The sequence below is a fragment of the Dipodomys ordii genome, unplaced genomic scaffold (genome assembly GCF_000151885.1).
Source record: "Dipodomys ordii isolate 6190 unplaced genomic scaffold, Dord_2.0 Scaffold13, whole genome shotgun sequence".
NCBI classification, from domain to species: Eukaryota; Metazoa; Chordata; class Mammalia; order Rodentia; family Heteromyidae; genus Dipodomys; species Dipodomys ordii.
Window position 1 is genome coordinate 14,943,519 of NW_012267229.1, and position 18,668 is coordinate 14,962,186.

At 40.2% G+C, this 18,668-nt stretch overlaps 1 protein-coding gene across 2 annotated transcripts in view; it reads right to left on the reverse strand.

Annotated features, from left to right (window-relative positions):
* Nucleotides 1-1,416: 1,416 nt before the first annotated feature.
* Eif2s2 (eukaryotic translation initiation factor 2, subunit 2 beta, 38kDa) overlaps nucleotides 1,417-18,668 on the reverse strand; it is a 22,522-nt gene continuing 5,270 nt past the window's right edge. Inside the window, exons 2-9 of one of the 2 annotated variants that reach the window (XM_013011017.1) lie at nucleotides 17,943-18,120; nucleotides 16,352-16,455; nucleotides 11,702-11,837; nucleotides 10,291-10,391; nucleotides 9,640-9,788; nucleotides 5,316-5,372; nucleotides 3,030-3,115; nucleotides 1,417-1,891 (exon numbers count right to left, since the gene is read on the reverse strand). In XM_013011017.1, the coding sequence (XP_012866471.1) occupies nucleotides 1,716-1,891; nucleotides 3,030-3,115; nucleotides 5,316-5,372; nucleotides 9,640-9,788; nucleotides 10,291-10,391; nucleotides 11,702-11,837; nucleotides 16,352-16,455; nucleotides 17,943-18,120 (987 nt within the window). In that variant the 3' untranslated portion in view covers nucleotides 1,417-1,715. Of the gene's footprint in view, nucleotides 1,892-3,029; nucleotides 3,116-5,315; nucleotides 5,373-9,639; nucleotides 9,789-10,290; nucleotides 10,392-11,701; nucleotides 11,838-16,351; nucleotides 16,458-17,942; nucleotides 18,121-18,668 lie in introns of those variants that run through there. The other variant, XM_013011019.1, reaches the window with a different exon arrangement.

The following is an 18,668-nucleotide window of genomic DNA, read 5'->3' on the forward strand; positions in this document are numbered from 1 at the left end:
ATTAGAAACCCTCTATTAGCTGTGCATGGTAGTGCCACCTGTAATCCCAGCCCTTGGCCAGCTTCCAGCTAAAACAGGAAGATCTTGAGTTTGAGGTCAGCTTGGGCTATATCCATCTCAAAGGAAAAAAAAAAATCTTGAATGCCTTTGTTCTGTCACTCCAAAGCAAGATTCCTTCCAACTGACAGAATTGGCAAGAGGTAGTTGGCATATTACAGGCTGATGTGACTATGTTCAGATGATCCACAGTGAACCATTTTCAGTAGACAGTCAATACCACTTTACTATTTCAGCTGAGAATTGGCTTTGAAAATGCAGTTTCAAACTATTGAGTCACTATTCTGTTTACCAACTTGTCAATATGCCTTGCCCCGAGAGGTCCCTCTAAGTAAAGCTATGTACAAAACACACAGATACACAAAACCAGTGGAAAGCTAAGTACACAAGAGGCACTGATCCTTGCTTTATTCACGCAGTAATATTCAACATTGGGAATTGTGTGGGCAGGTACAAAAAAAAGGAAAGTGGGGATCATAAACAAGCAGTTGGGATCATCACAGCAGTGGTGACAACTCAGCCATCATATGGTCCCTTCCAGAGGAACTACAGGGTTGAAGGAAGCTCCACCCATTCACAGCCAAGATACTCAACATCACACTTGGCTTATACTTTAAGGGTCACGGTGATCAAAAAGAACGTGGTTAAGACATTTAGAACTAAGTGAGTGCTCCTAGGTCACTTGGTATGGACAATATGGTAACAGGAAAAGTTCCCTTATCCTCAGCATATATGAGCAAGGCAGATCATAGCACTGACCCAAGGAGGTCTCCCTTGTGTGCCAATGGAGAATACCTTCCAGTCAAGTCCTCAGGAGACAACTGGAGGCACCACCACACAGGCAGCAGCAACTCTTGGTTTCTCTCTAGCATCATTTGGCTCGAGTTCCCTATAGAGCACATATCAATGCTTCCTTGCCAACACAGATGCCCAATTTGCATTAGTGTGCCTGTTAGGGCAAATAAGGAAGAGAATTCTGAGGGGAGAGTATCCCTAGCACCTTTATTTCCCTCTGCAGAGCTGTTACCTACCACATGAGAGAAATGACTTGGCAGTGAGGTAGGACCAGCAATCCTCACATAGAAATTCAAACTGAGGTATTCCCTGGACAACGAATGCAAACATGCAGTTATCCCAGTCTCATGCTCCAACCACCCTTTCTTGTGGGAAGTCATGGCTACTTTAGCCACAAATCTCAAAAAGTTGAGGATAGTAATAGCTGCCCACTGAAGTGCTTGCAGATGTTTCTCAGGACAAAGACACAGACCTCAACAAAGCCCAGACATATACTTGTCCTTTTGTTTCTCAATTCACTGAGCACATTTTTTAGGAAAACAAAAAACTGAAAGACAAACCATATTGAAAGAATCACTGTTATAATAACTTTAATTTATCTTGCATTTTACAGAAGTCTATGAACGATTTTAAAAAAGCACCTCCTTACCCCATCATGTTTCTCTGACAGTTGTTAAGTAGGTAATGAGTATGTCAACAGCTTGAGCATCGGCATCTTGCAAGGATTTCAGATCAATCACCTGCCAAAGAACTTGGCAGTTTTTCTATCTTGTTTTTAATATAATGATATATCCACTCTGATGATAAACCTGTCCAGCCAAATCTCCACAAAACACTTTGCAAAATCAGTGGTGATTAGCAAATTAGTTAGCTTTGGCACGGAGCTGTGCTCGCTTGCCTGTGACAGCCTGGAAGCCGGTTTTGATACTGGCAACAGAGCATCGAGAATGACAAGTTTCACACTGTAAGAAATAGAGTCGGGTGTCCTTCTGCAGGATTGTGTCTGGTGACCGGCATGTATGACAGGTAACATATTCCTCTGCAGAAAAAATAACACACAGCATTAGAAGTAGCCTCAGATAGGCACAGAAATACATCTACACATTAAGCACTGGCCCAGGACAGTTTATCTACCTAGACCAGGGAATCACTAACTAAGCTGTTATTGAAACAAACCAGTGGGTCACGCCTATAATCCTAGCTAATCAGGAGGCTGAGATCTGAGGATCACTGTCCACCCACCCAGGCAGTAAAGTCTGTGAGACTCTAATCTCCAATAAACAACCAGAAAACTCAAGTGGCTACGTGGCTCAAGTGGTAGAGTGCTAGCTAGCCTTGAGCTGAAGAGCTGAGGGACAATGCCCAGGCCCAGAGTTCAAGCCCCATGACCACGCATGCACACACACCTGACTCCAAATGTTCCAGGATAAAGAGAAACTTCATTTTAATATAGTTGTCTATAGGCGAACTGTTGAGCCTTCCTAGGTAGGAAGGCTAGGTAGTTTAGAAACAAAAGGGGGACCAGGCCAAAATCACCGGCTGGTTTCCCTTGTTTGTCCTTTAGCTCCAGAATTGACCAGCAGGCTTACTTAGCCAGATTTTTTTTTTTTCCCCCTGTCATGGGGCCTGAACTCTGGGCCTGGCGCTGTCCCTCAGCTTAAGGTTAGTGCTCCACCACTTAAAGCCACAGCAACACTTCCAGCTTTTTCTGTTTATGTGGTGTTGAGGAATCGAACCCAGGGTCTCATGCATACAAGGCAAGCACTATACCACTAAGCCACCTTTCCAGCCCACTTGGCCCGATTTTTTTTACCTCACTTTCATTATCAATTTCACCCAGATCAGACCTGTTGTTCCAGGCTTATTAAAACAACCCTTGGTCAGGCTGTGGCTCACGCCTGTAATCCTAGCTACTTAGAAGGCTGAGATCTGAGGATCACGGTTCAAAGCCAGCCCAGGCAGGAAAGTCTGTGAGACTTTTATCTCCAGTAAACTACTCAAAGAAACTGGAAGGGGTGTGGTGACTCAGGTGTACAGTGTTAGCCTTGAGGTGAAGAGCTGAGGGGCAGCATCCAGACGAGTTCAAAACCCATGGGGGGGGGGGGGGGAACTCCCAAAAAACATTGCATACTATAACATTCCTTAGTGGCATAATAATAATCAAACTGTACACTTACTGATATATCTTCTCAAAACATTTTCTATCTGTTTCTGTTGGAATCTTCCTTTGATTACAAGTTGGTTATTACCATCTATAGAGCCGCTATGAAGGGGGGGAAAAATACCCATTATTTTTTGCTTTTTTTCCCCTGAAGGAACCAAATTCTATCATCTTTGGTGGATTTAAATATACCCAGTGGTGTTAAGATAAGTTCTAGGATCAGCAGACTACGCTTATTTATATTTAATCAAGTTAGCTTGATGTCTGCTCACCTACCTGTATTTTTTAACTTTAAATCCAATTTCAAGCAACTCTATTTCAGATTTATAATGGATTTTAAATCTAAAACGAACTGATTCTTTGTGTCTCACCCCATTCATCCCAAAAAGAAAAACTCTTACTGAATTGCATTAGCATGTGTAATGCAAGTAACAAGCTATAAAAATACATGAAAAGGCTGTATGTATTTTATTTAAAACTTGTAAGCCAGGTATAGTGATATGCATCTATAATCACAGTAGGTGACTTAAGCCCAGTAGTTAGTTCAGACAACATAGCAAGACCTATCACAAATAAAAATTCCAAGCACCAAACACTTTGACCCAGTCATAGTTAAAAATCTAAAAAAAAAATACAGTTGCAAATTGTCTGTTTATGTAAATTTTTAATATGTGAATACATTGCTAGAACCTATCCCATGATTCTTTTAACGGTAAGGATCCAAAGGCTATGGTGATTCAAATGTGAGAAATTTTTTTTATTCAGTCATTAAAAAAAAAAATCTTAGCTCTAAAATATATTACCATAAGCTAATTACCACTTGTCATTTATATCACATGACTACAAAACTAAAATTTTTCAAAACACTGGTACATTGCTAGCTTTTGTTCCTTTATTTAAACTGTAGTAAATTGTATTTAAAACCTACAGTTCTACAACAAAGCTCACATGTATACCACTGACCACTATTCTTTAACAAACATCACAGCAAGTTTAACAAAGTCCAATTGCATTTAAACAAAAGCATAAAAAGCCCAAAACACTGAATTATCTTTTTATTGCCCAGTGATAAAAATGCCTTTTAAGAGCTCAAGCTCCAGATGCAAGCAGACTAAGCTTGTATTTGGACTTAGCAATGTGACCTGGAGTTCACTGAACCTTATTTCCAAATCTGAGAATAGTTATTTTCTATTTCTAGAACTGTTATATCTAGAACTGTTATAAAATTTAAGTGAGTTGGTACACAAAATGGCACTTGGTATAGTACCCAGCACATAATATGTATTCAATATGTGTTGTCAGCATAATGACCTAATCTACAACTGTTTATTTCTAGAGGAACATAATTCCCTACAGTAGGCAAAGGCATCTGCCAAGGCTCCATGAGAGCCTGGCTTCCCTGAATGGGCATGGACTGGCTCAATGACTTCATAAGTGAGGCCTGCAGACAGGCAAGTAGCCAGTTGTTTCAATGTTTTTTCTTGTGACATTCAGTAACTTAGAAGCTCTACTTCTTTACTAGCCTTATACCAGTTAAAGAAAACAGGCTCTTGGGCTGGAGATGTAGTTCAAGAGAGAACACCTGCCTACCAAGAGCAATTCAAACCTCACAGATCTAAAACAGAAAATTCTGAGTTAAGCAAAGGAGGAGGCTGCAATGCTAGGTAAGAAATGTACGTATTATCCTGCCCATACAATTGTAACCCCTCTGTACAGTATGTTCACAAATAAAATAAAATTTAAAAAAAAAAGATAAAAAAAAAAAATAAAAAAAGAAAATTCTGAGTTAATGGGATTCTCTTGAAATCTATTTGCTCCAAATAAAAAGTGTTCCGGGCTGGGAAGGTGGCTCAGTGGTAGAGCGCTTGCCTTGCATGCTCGAGGCCCTGGGTTCGATTCCTCAGCACCACATAAGCAAAAAGAAAAAAAAGCCGGAAGTGGCGCTGTGGCTCAAGTGGTAGAGCACTAGCCTTGAGCTGAAGAGCTTAGGGACAGTGCTCAAGCCCAGAGTTCAGGCCCCATGACCGGACCCAAAAAAAAAAAAACAAACAAAAAAAAACAAATAAAAAGTCTTCCAAGAGTGACAAAGTTAAAAATGGTGGTACCCATGATAGCCACTGTCTACATCTCAGCACCAAGCTTTCTCATAGAAATTAAGCCATTTCACACCCCACTGACCTGAAAATTCCCTGGATTATCAGGTGACTGTTGTGAGCATGTTTAGTAATCTTTTCAGATTAAGGGTGGTTCTTCTTAAATGTCTATTGGTACTCTCTGTACGTAACTATTGATAGTTTCTTACCTTGTACCCAATTCTGCCAATAAAAACGCAAGGAGATGTTTGGGCTGACGATGTAATCTAGAAAAAAATCAAATACATCTTTCATGTACATCTGACCAAACTTCTGAAAATCCATCCAGTTCACTTTATCAATTAGCTATCAGAAGCCGGGCGCTGGTGGCTCACGCCTGTAATCCTAGCTACTCAGGAGGCTGAGATCTGAGGATCGCGGTTCAAAGCCAGCCCGGGCAGGAGAGACCGTGAGACTCCTATCTCCAATAAACCACCAGAAAACTGCAAGTGGCGCTGTAGCTCAAGTGGTAGAGCGCTCGCCTTGAGCTGAGGGACAGCGCCCAGGCCCAGAGTTCAAGCCCCACGACCGACCAAAAAAAAAAAAAAAATCAATTAGCTATCAGGTAATTTCCAGTGCACGGTCACTTGAACTTTGAAATAAAGTACTATATAATTCCACTTATTTATATTTCAATGCTTAAAAAGCAGAATCACATAGGTGTACATATCTAAAAACATGGATGGGAGCTGGGACTGTGACTAAGTGGTAGAATGCTTGCCTAGCATGCATGAAGCCCTGGGTGATTCCTTAGTACCACTTAAACAGAAAAGGCTGGAATGGTACCCCAGGCCCTGAGTTCAAGCCGCATGACTGGCCAAAAAAAAAAAAATTGATGGGTTAGATAGACACTTTATACAATAGTATCTTTGTCTAGGAAGGAAGGAAGGATCAGAAGAGACACGGGTGGTCTTCACTATAAAACTCTTTCAAGGCTGGTTTAAGGTGAAATTAGGAAGATCTCATCTCAAAAACCAAGCTGGGCACTGTGATGCACACTTACAATCCCACTACACAAGAAGTACAGACATGAAGACTGACATTCAAGACTGCTAATTTGGCAAAAAAAAAAAAAAAAAAGCAAGATACTATCTGAAAAAATAACTAAAGCAAAAAAGAGCAAGTTGTGGCTCAAGTAGTAGGATGATGTCTTAGCGAGCATGAGATCCTAAATACAAACCCCAATTCCATCAAATTAATAACCAATTCATGACATAATAAATGACATTAAATACATTCAATTCAATGGAGTTACCATTCTCCTTTTAGAACAAGATAGGTCTACTAAAAATAAACAAAATAGCAGGTGCTGGTGGCTCAATGCTACTATAATCCTAGCTACTGAGGAAACAAAGATCTAAGGGCTACAGAATGATACCAGCCCAGGCAAGAAAAAGTCCATGAAGACTCACATCTCAAATTAGCCAGCAAAAAGCCAAAGGAGAGCAGTGGTTCAAGTGGCAGAATGCCAGTCTTGAGTGATAAAGCCAAGAAAAGTGCCCAGGCCCTGAGTTCTAGCCCCAGCACCACCATGTACACACATATTCAAAGACAGGGTTGGGCATGGTGGTATACACCTAAAATCCAAGTACTCGGGAGGTAGAGGGAGAAGGAACAAGGAGGATCATGGTACCAGCCATGACTGGGAGAAGGGAAGGGAAGCCAAGTGAGAAGCAAGGCAAGGTGGTTCACACCCGTAATCCTAACCACTCAAGAGGCTGAGATCTGAGGATCACAGTTTGAAACCAGCCTAGACAGTAAAGTCCGTGGCTCAAGTAATAGAGCACAAGCCTTGACACAACAGTTCAGGCACAGCACCTAGGCCGAGTTGAAGCCCCAGGACTAGCACGCGCACACACACACATAAAAAGCCAAGTGAGGAACACACACACAAAAGCCAACTGAGGAAAGGTACCTGAACTAGTACTGGCACATACACAAAAAATATATAGATAATTAAAAAAGCAAATATTAATGCCATTCAATATACTATTTTTACTTCTAAAATCTATTATAAGCCAGGTGCTGATGGCTCACACCTATAATCTTAGCTACTCAGGAGGCTGAAATCAAGAGGATCATGGTTCCAAACCAGTCTAGGCAATAAACTCTGTCTTGAGACACATCTCAAATAAACTATTCATAAAAGGTATAAGGGGCACTGAGGCACAAGTGGTAGAGTACTCAACTTGAGTAAAAGAAGCTCAGAGACAATGCCCAAGCCTAGAGTTCAAGCACAAGGACCAGCCAAAAAAAAAAAAAAAAAAGTATTAAAAACAACAAAATCAAGCTGCATGATGGTTACTCATGCTTATAATCCCAGCTACTAGAGAGGTGGAAATTGAGAGGATCACAGTTCAAGGGTAGCCTGGGCAAAAGACCCTATCTTGGACACAAGCTGAGCATAGTGTGTTGTCCTTTCCTCTCAGCCGTGTGGAAGGCTGAAAGTAGGATTGTAGTCAGAAGCTAATCCTGGAAAAAAAGTGAGACTATCTGAAAAGTAACCTAAAAAGCAAAAGGGGTGGAGGTGTGGCTCAAGTAATGCAGCATTTGCCTATCAAATACAAGGCCCAAAGCTTAACCTCAGTTCCACTAATAAGTATATAATCAAACAGGAATGCTTCTTTATTGCTGGTAGAAGTATAAATTGAAGCAAGCAGCAGTTTGCCAATGTTTGCTATGAAAATACCCTTTCCTGCTGGGCAACAGTGGCTCACGCCTGTAATCTTAGCTACTCAGGAGGCTGAGATCGGAGGATCACTGTTCAAAGCCAGCCCAGGCAGGAAAGTCTGTGAGACTCATTCCTAATAAACACTAGAAAACCAGAAGTGGTTCTATGGCTCAGGTGGTAGAGCTGAAGAGCGCAGGGACAGTGCCCAAACCCAAAACCCATGAAACAGACAGGGAGTCAGACAGACAGACAGAGACACAGACACACACACACTTTCCTTTAATTCAGCAATTCCATTCTGACACAAGGCTCTATTTTGAGCTGCCCCCCCAAAAAGATAGGGTCTGACTATCTAGCCCAGGGTGGCCTAGAATTTCTGATCCTTTGGCTGCCCCCCAGTCCTAGGAACTGGGATTTATAGGCATGCTTCACCACACCCAGCTTTCTGAGTTCCCATTAAGTCTAAAGATGTATTTTTAGACATCTTTAGGAGCTTTACTTCCAATAAAACCTGGTAGCAATATGTACAACTAAGGAACTATTTCAAAACTCATGAACATTATTATTTGATGGCAAGCTTTATGACATATTAAGAAATTACATTAAAATAAGTATGGTAACAATTTATCTAATATGTGCATCATGTTGACAAACACACACGTGTGTTTGTGTGTGTTACTCAGGGCTTCATATTTGTTAGGCAAATGTTCTATTGCTTGAGCCACAACTCCAGTCCCTTTATCTCTGCTTATTTTTGAAATATAAGTTTCCCTTTTTGCTGTAGATTACAATCCTATTTTACACTTTCCACCACAGCTAAGGTAAATGCATACCACGATTCAGCACTTTCTGTTGAGATGGGATCTTGGGAACTTTTTGGCCTTGGGTGATTTCCAAGTGTGATCCTCCTGCTTCCCACCTGAGTACAGGCATGAGCCACCAGAATCTGGCTAGTTATCTACCTCTTTATGGTGGTTTTCCAGTGCTTTTTCATTTTCTTCTAATTGTTTTCCAAGTGAGCACATATACTACTGTTCTTATCAGCAAAAAAATCTAAAACACTTAAAAGTAATGAAAATAAGGGAGTCACCTCACTTATATATGTACGTATCACTTTTTTTCTTTGTCAGTTGGGCCTGAACTTGGGGGCTGGAGGGCTGTCCCTCAGCTCTTCAGCTCAAGGCTAGAGCTCCACCACTTGAGCCACAGCACCACTTGTGGCTTTTTCTGCTTATGTGGTGCTGAGGAATTGAACACAGGGCCTCAAGCATGCAAGGCAAGCACTCTACCACTGAGCCATCTTCCCAGCCCAGTACTTATCACTTTTGAAACTGAAGAACAAGTAATAACATAGATAAGTGAACAGAATGGACTTGCCAGAAAAGGTGTAAGTATTCTGAAGAACTCTAGGCCCAGGCAGTGACTTGGAGCTGATGCTGGCACAGAATGCTAAGAAGGAGAGCAGAAGTCCTGGCAACAACCATGCAAGGAGGAGTCAATCAAAAAATGAGCCACTTTCCTAGAGTACACTGCTAGCTTGGCAGGCCTGACAGGCGGGACTCTTCCCCCTTCTTATTCTTTCTCCATCTAGTCAGCATCCACTCCCGTCAGTCACTCTATCACCTCTGGATGCCATGAAATGAGCCCTAACACCTAAAAACTGAAAGAATTGGCACATATGAACTGTGGCCTCTCTCAACCTACCCCCTACACTGTGTAACACCTTTTTCAATCTGCAATAATCCACAGTAAGGACATTCATTATCCTTAAAACACCACTAAAAATCTGGATTTGGAATGAAAGCTCTCCTTAACCAACTTACAATTTACAGATATCTGTAAAGTTGACAAATGAAGTTTTCTTGGTTCCTACTCGGACAACCTGTGGTGGTTTCATAACAAATTTCCTTTTCTCTCCAGCAACCATATCTGGATTCTTTTCCCTCATGATGTTAAATACTCGATTCAGTAGCTGAAAAGATAAAGTGGTATTCAAATACATTCTTACTAAATATACATATACTGCTGCATATTCTGCAAGCTCTTCTGAGGGCAGTAACTCATTACCAACTAGAATCTTACCCTTTATGGATGCTGTTTTTCTTTGCTAAAAGTTAAATGAACAAATGAGCTCCCATTGACTGTGTTTTTACAGCAAAATACTTGATACATGGAAAAGATTCAGTTATCCCTAAATAAGCAAACCTAAGCCAGACATAAATTAGCAACTTTGTCACCAAGGCCCACCTGATTCCCAGAGAGCTCCACATTTTGCAACCTCAGATAGGAACAGTGAGTTTACGAAAGACTGTCACATTCTGTGCAAGGCTACTCCATGAGTGGCATCAGGAAATACTATGCATTGGCACCAAGACCTCTCCACATCTGTTTCCCCATCTATCTGTATTTTAATGGTCTCTTCAATTCAGCTGCTTTAGTGACCAGTTTAGCCCTTCTCAACAGAACTTACTTACCTCCTCATATGTGTAGTCTCTTTCTGAGCCTGCCCAAGCAGGCCCTGTCTGGTTACTGAATGAGATACCATCATCTTTTTTGCTGTCTTCATCTTCTAGAGCTGCAGATAACAAAGAATGAAGGATGGACCATGCTACAATAACCAATGGGGGAGGGAAGATCTACAGAAATCCCCTTTCACAACATCTTCAAAGCACAAAGGAACCAAGGCTCATTACAATTCCTTTTCTTTATAGATGGGGATATAATTACTTAAAAAAAAAAAATCTCTTATAGGCCAGGTGCTAGGGACACATGCCTGTAATTCCAGTAGGCTGAGAACTAAGGATCACAGTTTGAGGCCTACCTGGACAGGAAAGTCCCTAAGACCCATCTCCAATTAATCTTGAAAACATGAGCTGTGGTGGTAGTGCTAGCTTTGAGCAAAAAAAGCTCAAGGCTAGGGCCCAGGCCTTGAGTTCAAGCCCCAGGGCCAGCACACACACAAAAGATCTCTGATATGGGGCTGGGAAGGTAGCTTTGATATGGGGCTGGGAAGGTAGCTCAGCGGTAGGTGCATGCCTTGCAAGCATGAGGCCCTGGGTTCGATTCCTCAGCACCACATAAACAGAAAAAGCCGGAAGTGGCGCTGTGGTTCCAGTGGTAGAGCGCTAGCCTTGAGCTGAAGAGCTGAGGGACAGCGCCCAGACCCAGAGTTCAGGCCCCATGACCAGCCAAAAAAAAAAGATCTCTGGTAGAAATTTATGATAATACAAATGTAACTTAACAAATGTAAGATAAAATATTACACATTAGAATAAAAAGTCCAACTGTTCTGAAGCACATAAGTTTCAACATTCATAAAAACACACATATATACACACACACACACACATACAAAAAGGAAGAATGAAATCTTTAACTTTCTTGTACAATCCTTTTGAAGGTCAGGAAAAATTTTAATTTTAAACGTTTTTTTCTTTTTTGGTAGCCGTTTTGAGGCTTGAACTCAAGGGTGTAGGTACTGTCCTTGAACTTTTGTACTCAAGCATAGTGCTCTATCATTTGAGCCAAAGCTCCACTTTCAGGTTTGGCAGTTAATTGGAGAAGAGAGTCTCATGGACTTTCCGAGCCTCTGAGCTAAGATTACAGGAATGAGCCATCACTGCCCAACTATTTTAATTTTCAACATTACTTTAAATTCAGTTACAGTAATTTTTCTAAGTCTGAATTAGAATTTGTAATCTAATTATCAAATTCTGCCATGAAATCTTTGACCATCATTGTCAAGTTAAGATTCCTTTCAGCTCTCATTATTATGCAATGAAAATAAGGAGCAGGAAAAGTTAAAAAAAAGTAAAGCTCCCCAACCCCAAGCAAGGACACTATAGCTTACTAAGTGTTCAAGAAGCTATTAATTCCCAATATTACCTTCATCTTTTTCTAGTATTTCATCTTCGTCTGGGAATTTGACGTTCTTCTTTTTCTTCTTTTTATTGCCAAGCATGATATCAAGGTCATCTTCTGGCTCAGCTGGCTCTTGAGCATCACCTTCAATCTTAAGATCCTAAGAAATTGAGATAAGTGTCAAAATTTCTACCCTAGAACCATTCTTTAAAAAAAAAAAAAAATTACTGGGGCAAGAACCATTTTTTGGGTGTGGTGAATAATATTCAATGCTAAAGTTACAAATGATACATGCCTCTTATAGAAAGGCCAAAATGGCCCAGAAATTCTGTCATTTAAATTATAAATTAAAACACTTGTATTCAAGGCTAGAGTTATACCACTTGAGCCATAGCTCCACTTCCAGCTTTTTGGTGGTTAACTGAACAATCTTAGGACTTTGGTGGCTTCTAACCACAATCTTCAGATCTTAGCCTCCTTATTTGTTAGGATTACAATAAGCATAAGTTACCAGTGTCACTGGCTCCTTAAGATACTGTTGTGGATTGTTCCTATGTTTTATTCTTCCCTTTTATTCAGTCTCATATACCGTTACCCATGTTTCCAAGTAGGGCTTATCTGACTTTTTTTTCTTTTTCTGGTGGGTCATGGGTTTTGAACTCAGTCTGGATGTTGTCCCTCAGCTCTTCAGCTCAAGGCTAGCACTCTTAACCACCTGAGCCACCACGCCCCTTTCAGTTTTTCTGAGTAGTTTACTGGAAATAAAAGTCTCACAGACTTTCCTGCCTGGGCTGGCTTTGAATCATGATCCTCAGATCTCAGCCTTCTCAGTAGCTAGGATTACAGGCGTTAAGCCAATAGCACCCAGTCAGAATCATTTTTTAAAAATGATTTTTCAAAGGTTCTAAACTTTTTGGGGGGAGGGGAGGAGAGGATGGATTAGTACTCAGGGTTTAACTCAGGGCCTTCTGCTTCTGCTTATTAGCCTTCTCACTCAAGGCTGAGGCTCTACCACTTGAGACACAGCTCCACTTCTGGCTTTTTGGTGGTTAATTGTATTATTTATTATTTAATCATAAAAGATACAACTCAGTAATAGCCAAGTGGAAGCAATGCATTAAGACAAGGTGTATGGTGACTAGGTGGTGACCGTTCCAAGTAAGCAAGGATCTCTAGGTAGACCACGTTCCTAGCACCTCAGTAAAGTCACCAAGCTAAAAGCTCTCTGCAAGCAATCATTTAGCGATTTCACTTAAGAAAGCATAACCAATTAAACTACTGGCTATGGGTGACAGATCTCAATATCTAGACCTTTCATTCCAACCATCTCATCATGACCTGATCGATCTTTCTAGTGATTAGCCTTCACTCTGCAGCTAGCCAGAGGCAACCCAGACACCAGTCTTCTTGTTAGAATATAAAACACGATACTCTGACTTCAAGAGCATTAAGGACTTGGTGTCAGGAATCACAGAAACTAAATATTTATCTTTTGTTATCCCACATTAGCATGGCACCACACTAGGATACCTTTACTTTAAACATCAGTTCAATACATCACAAAAGGCATAAAACTCATGAGGAATTGAAAGTCATATGAATATGTACAGACAAGGTACAGCTTGACCCTAAGATTAACTGCTGAAGTCATGGATAAAGGGACACAATACAGTTTAGAGATGATTCAAAATACTGTTTTTGACCAGTTCATCCAACTATCCCAAGAATACTGTCAACATTACAAATTTGGGGGCTGGGAAGGTGACTCAGTGGTAGAGTGCTTGCCTTGCATGCCTAAGGCCCTGGGTTCGATTCCTCAGCACCACATAAGCAAAAAGAAAAAAGCCGGAAGTGGCGCTGTGGCTCAAGTGGTAGAGTGCTAGCCTTGAGCTGAAGAGCTGAGGGACAGCGCCCAGACCCAGAGTTCAGGCCCCATGACCGACAAAAAAAAAAATAAATAAATAAAACTTGTAATTTCAAATCCAATTGTACAGTCTTGATGCCACATCAATCAGCCCACTGTATTAGCTAGATTCTACACAAACATGAAACTGGAAACTGGCTATTGATGAAGTACGTGAGGTAAGAGTGAATAAGAAACTTAGAAATGATAAATATAGGAGTCTTATACTCCATTTCGGGAGTGGGGAAAATGGTTCCTCCTCACCATTTCACTTTATCCTGATATGCTAAAATAAACCCTTGTTAAAACTTAAAAAAAAAGACTATAAATCAGTTCCTACCATCGAGCCTCTAGTCCTATATATATATATATATATATATACACACACACATATATATATGTGTGTGTATATATATATATATATGTATATATATACCTTTATTAACTCAAGGTCTATAGCCAAGCTGAGGCCAAGATACAGCAGAAGGTAGAGAGTAGCAAAGAAAAAAACGTTTTTCAAGATTGTTAAAAAAAAAACAACAATTGTCACAAAATTTACCCAAACAACTTGTTATCCATGCCTTGCTTGATGATCAAGATCTCTGCAACAGCCTCTTAATATTATGGTTTCAGTAAGAGAAAAAAAGTATTCCAAACAATAAAAGCAGAACTGACCAGCAACATTTCAGGATAAAAGCTACTGGAGAAAATTATCTGACATAACCTTATTAACCTTCTGTAGCACATCTGTTACTTTGGTATCTGTATTTAAACCTCATTTATTCAGTAAAATCTGAGCATTTCTCTCTCTCCATTTCCCTACAGTAATAACAAGGGAATTCCCAAACCAGGGGAAATTAGATACAACCAGGTAAAATTACCATCTTCTAAGGTATTCTACATTATCCCTGTACTAGTTTGTTTTTGTCAGTCATGGGGCTTGAACTCTGGGCCTGGGTGCCTGTCCCTCAGCTCTTCAGCTCAAAGCAAGCACTCTACCACTTGAGCCACAGCGCCATTTCCTTTCTGGTGGTTAAGAGTATCACAGACTTTCCTTCACAGGCTGGCTTTGAACCACAATCCTCAGATCTCAGCCCCCTGAGTAGCTACAATTATAGGCATAAGCCAATGGCACCGGGCTTAAAGTTTCTTTGGAAACATTCACTTTATTATCCAAGCAATTAGCACACCAATGCCTGACTCATTATAATCACTAATACACACTTGGATAAAAAAAAAAAAACTATAGCACTATTCCCAAAAGTCAATAGACTGCTGCATAAATGTCCTGTTGTATATGGATATACCTTGAGTTTTCCTTCACCAAAGAATTTCTGGGCTGGGAATGTGGCTTAGTGGTAGAGTAATTACCCAGCATGCATGAAGCCCTGGATTCAATCCCTTAGTACTACATACACAGAAAAAGCAGGAAGCAATGCTGTAGCTCAAGTGGTAGAGTGCTGGCCTTGAGCAAAAGCAGCTCAGGGACAGTACCCAGGCCCTGAGTTCAAGCCTCAGGACTAGGGGAATAGGGAGGGGGGAAGAAAAAAAGAAAAAATTTCTGAAGAGGATACAAAATGAGATGCATGTGTATGTATGTTCCTGTTCTTCTCTGTGAATGCATATATATGATAAAACTTGCTCTATGATCTTTCTTTTTAATGGCATATGTGCTCTGCTAAAGTGATTCCTACACAGGTTTTTGTTTATTTAAATGGTAGTTCAAATTAGTGCTTAACTATAATCACAGCTACTAAGGAGGCAGAAGCAGGAAAAAATTCAAAGCCAACTTGGGCAGTTAGTGAGACAAACAAGAACAAAAGGGATGGAGCTTTACTTAAGTGGCAAAGTTTTTGCCTAACATGTATAAAGCTGAATTTAATACCTAGTATTACCAAATAAATGAAATGAAAAAAATAGTAGCTTTGGGATAGGAGTGGAAAACAGACTTCAGTTCTTGCTTCTATCTACCCTCCATTTCACCTATCTACCCAGCTAACTACTTCCTATTCAAAAAAATTTTGAGATCATTTGTACTGAAATAACTCTAATAGACAAAGTACACGGTCTGAAGTCACTATATAAGATCAGACAACCCCACAGAGTAACCTGGGTGGTCTAGTTTGCCTATGGGCTGCAGTGTCAACCACCACAGCCTGGAGGCTCATTCTCTACTGCTAGCAGAAGCTTACTTAACCAAAACAATGCAAACAAAATTAGAAATATCTGTTCCACAAGATTTCTCACAGCAAAAACCTCAGTAAAGTCACAAGAAATTTATGATTAACTCAGTGGCATGCATGAAATATGTAAGACATACCTTATTAGGAGCTAGGAATGTGGCTTAGTGGTAGAGCGCTTGCCTATCATGTATGAAGCCCTGGGTTCAATTCCTTAGTACCACATACACAGAAAAAGCAGAAGTGGCTCTGTGGCTTGAGTGATAGAGTGCTAGCCTTAAACAAAACAAACTCAGAGACAGTGCCCAGGCCCTGAGTTCAAGCCCTAGGACCAGCAAAAAAGGAAAAAAAAAAAAGGATACCTTGTCAGGAACTAGGGGCAGGGCTTAACTTGTACAGTACCTGTCTAGCAAGCAAGAGACACTGAGTTCAAACCCAATACTGAGGGAAAAAAAAAGATACTTTGTCAGATACATTCATTAAGAAATTACTTAACAGTGATAACAATGTAAGAAAAGTTATTTAGGAGATAAAAGTGGGAGAAACCTTTTAAGAGGTCAAGTTTTACCTTCAACAAGAAAGCAATACTACCTTTACACCTTCTTCTGCTTCATCAATATCAAATATCTTTTTTGTTTTTTTCTTCTTTTTCTTTTGATTAAAGAAGTTTAAATCATCAAGATCATCAGAAGCATCTAAAAATTGATTGGGGATCATTGATTATTAACTTGCAAGAGGCAATGCATCAAACTGTTTTGTTAAGCCAACTCTAGCAGTTCTTCCCAACCAGAGGTTATGGTTCTGAAAAACACCCTATGACTAAGAGTGCATGGTGAGAACATTGGTTTAGTAATGTAACTATACCATTCCTTACTGCTTTTAAGAAAAGATCAGAGCACTAAACACAATTTCTAAGACTTCAGATTTTTCACTTTTGCCTATCCCTAATGCCCCACCTGCCTCCAATACTACAATCCCCTGCTCTAGCTCTACTGAACTTCTTCCAGTTCCTAATGTAGTATATGTGTAGTCTTGTACTACTAAGTCTCCCCATGAGTCCAAGCAGCTAGGTCTCTATCTAACAGATCGTGGTCACTAATCCTGTTAAGTGGGGTTAGCTGTCTTTTGGGTGCCAATACATTTTGTTCACTCCAACTGAGGTAATCACTATCAACTTAACTTGTCTAGCTATGATCCCTTCCAAATACTAAGAGGATGAGCCTTGCTCAACTGAATCTTAGTGCCCAGGTTCAACATTTTACTGAATCAATCACCAAAAGTCCTTATATAAATTATCTTATGCTAATTAAAATAAAGACTACACCTATAACTTTGAATACTGATGTAATTGTTCCTACTATTAAAAGATTCCGTTCAATAACTTTTTGCTCTGCCCTACTATTTTCTAAGAATATTTTAGAATCCGTAGCTAGTTTTTTCAAAGATTTATGAATTCATTTTATCTTATTGCAACAGAAATTACATTACAAACATGTGCAGGACACTTACTAGCACATGGTATTTACTCAAGGAATGTCAGTTTTCTCTGTTCCAGCAGTATTATATTCAATGCAACTTGAGGGTTTTTTTTTTGGTGAAAATACCATACAGAGGCGTTACAATTACATGGGCAAGGTAATGAGTGCATTTCTTATCAAGCATTGTTGCCTCCTCCTTTGTTTCCCCTTACCATCCCTTCCCATCTCTCCGGCGTCCCCACCTCCCCCACCAACTTGAGTTTTCTGAATCATTTATTTCGCTTGGATAGTTAAATTTTGTTAAGAGCATATGTTGGGTGAAAAATCCACACTAGTACCAAAGCCAGATTAGGGACTATAATAATGATTTTTTTACACATATTTTCAGACTGGCTAAAACAAAAAACTTGGTCCTATTTCTTTCTATGTACAGTATCATTAAAACTGGAGGAGACCTGACAGGTCAGACTGGAAAATCAGCACTGGAAGGATGAGGTCATCTTTGCAACTTATAAATTCAGTAGGAATTTCCCTACAACAAATCTATCAGAAATTTGGCAAAATTCAGTGCACATAGACTGCTGATGGCCTTGGCTTCAATCAAGTGACCTTATAAGGCTAAGAAGTCACTGAGTACACTAAGTCTATCACTAAGGGAATCCAAGGGTTCCAGTACACCAGTCAACCTGCCATTGTCCACTTGCCTTTTTTCCTACTATCTTCTTCATCTGCCTCCACATCTTTGTCCTCAGTTGGTTCTGGTTCCACTTCTTTTGTTTCAGAGAGCTGTGTTTCTTCTGTCTGGGCATCCCCTTCCTCATCTAACATAAAAGGCTTCTTCTTCTTCTTTTTCTTCTTGCTCATAGTAGGATCAAAAATCATCTGTTTAAAAGATATTGTAAAAAAGAACCAAGTGATTATTTTTAGCAATGTTCACATTCCAAATATGCTTTATCCTCAAAAAGCATACTCTTAAGCTGAGAGCTGGTGGCTCACGCCTGTAATCCTAGCTACTCAGGAGACTAAGATCTGAGGATCATGGTTCAAAGCTAGCCCAGGCAGGAAACTCCTTGAGACTCTTATCTCCAATAAACCACTCAGAAAACCAAAGTGGCTCTAAGGCTTAAGTGGTAGAGTGATAGCCTGGAAATGAAGAGCACAAGGACATGCCCAGGCACAGAGTTCAAGCCCCACCACCACCCAAAAACAAAAACAAAAAGCATACTTAAAAAAAGAAAAAGCAAAATAAAAATAAAAAATAAATTAAAAAACGAAACAAGCATACTTTAGAAGTAATAAGTGGGGCTGGGAAGGTGGCTCAGTGGTAGAGTGTTTGCCTTGCATGCATGAGGCCCTGGGTTCGATTCCTCAGCACCACATAAGCAGAAAAAGCTGGAAGTGGGGCTGAGGCTCAAGTGGTAGAGCGCTAG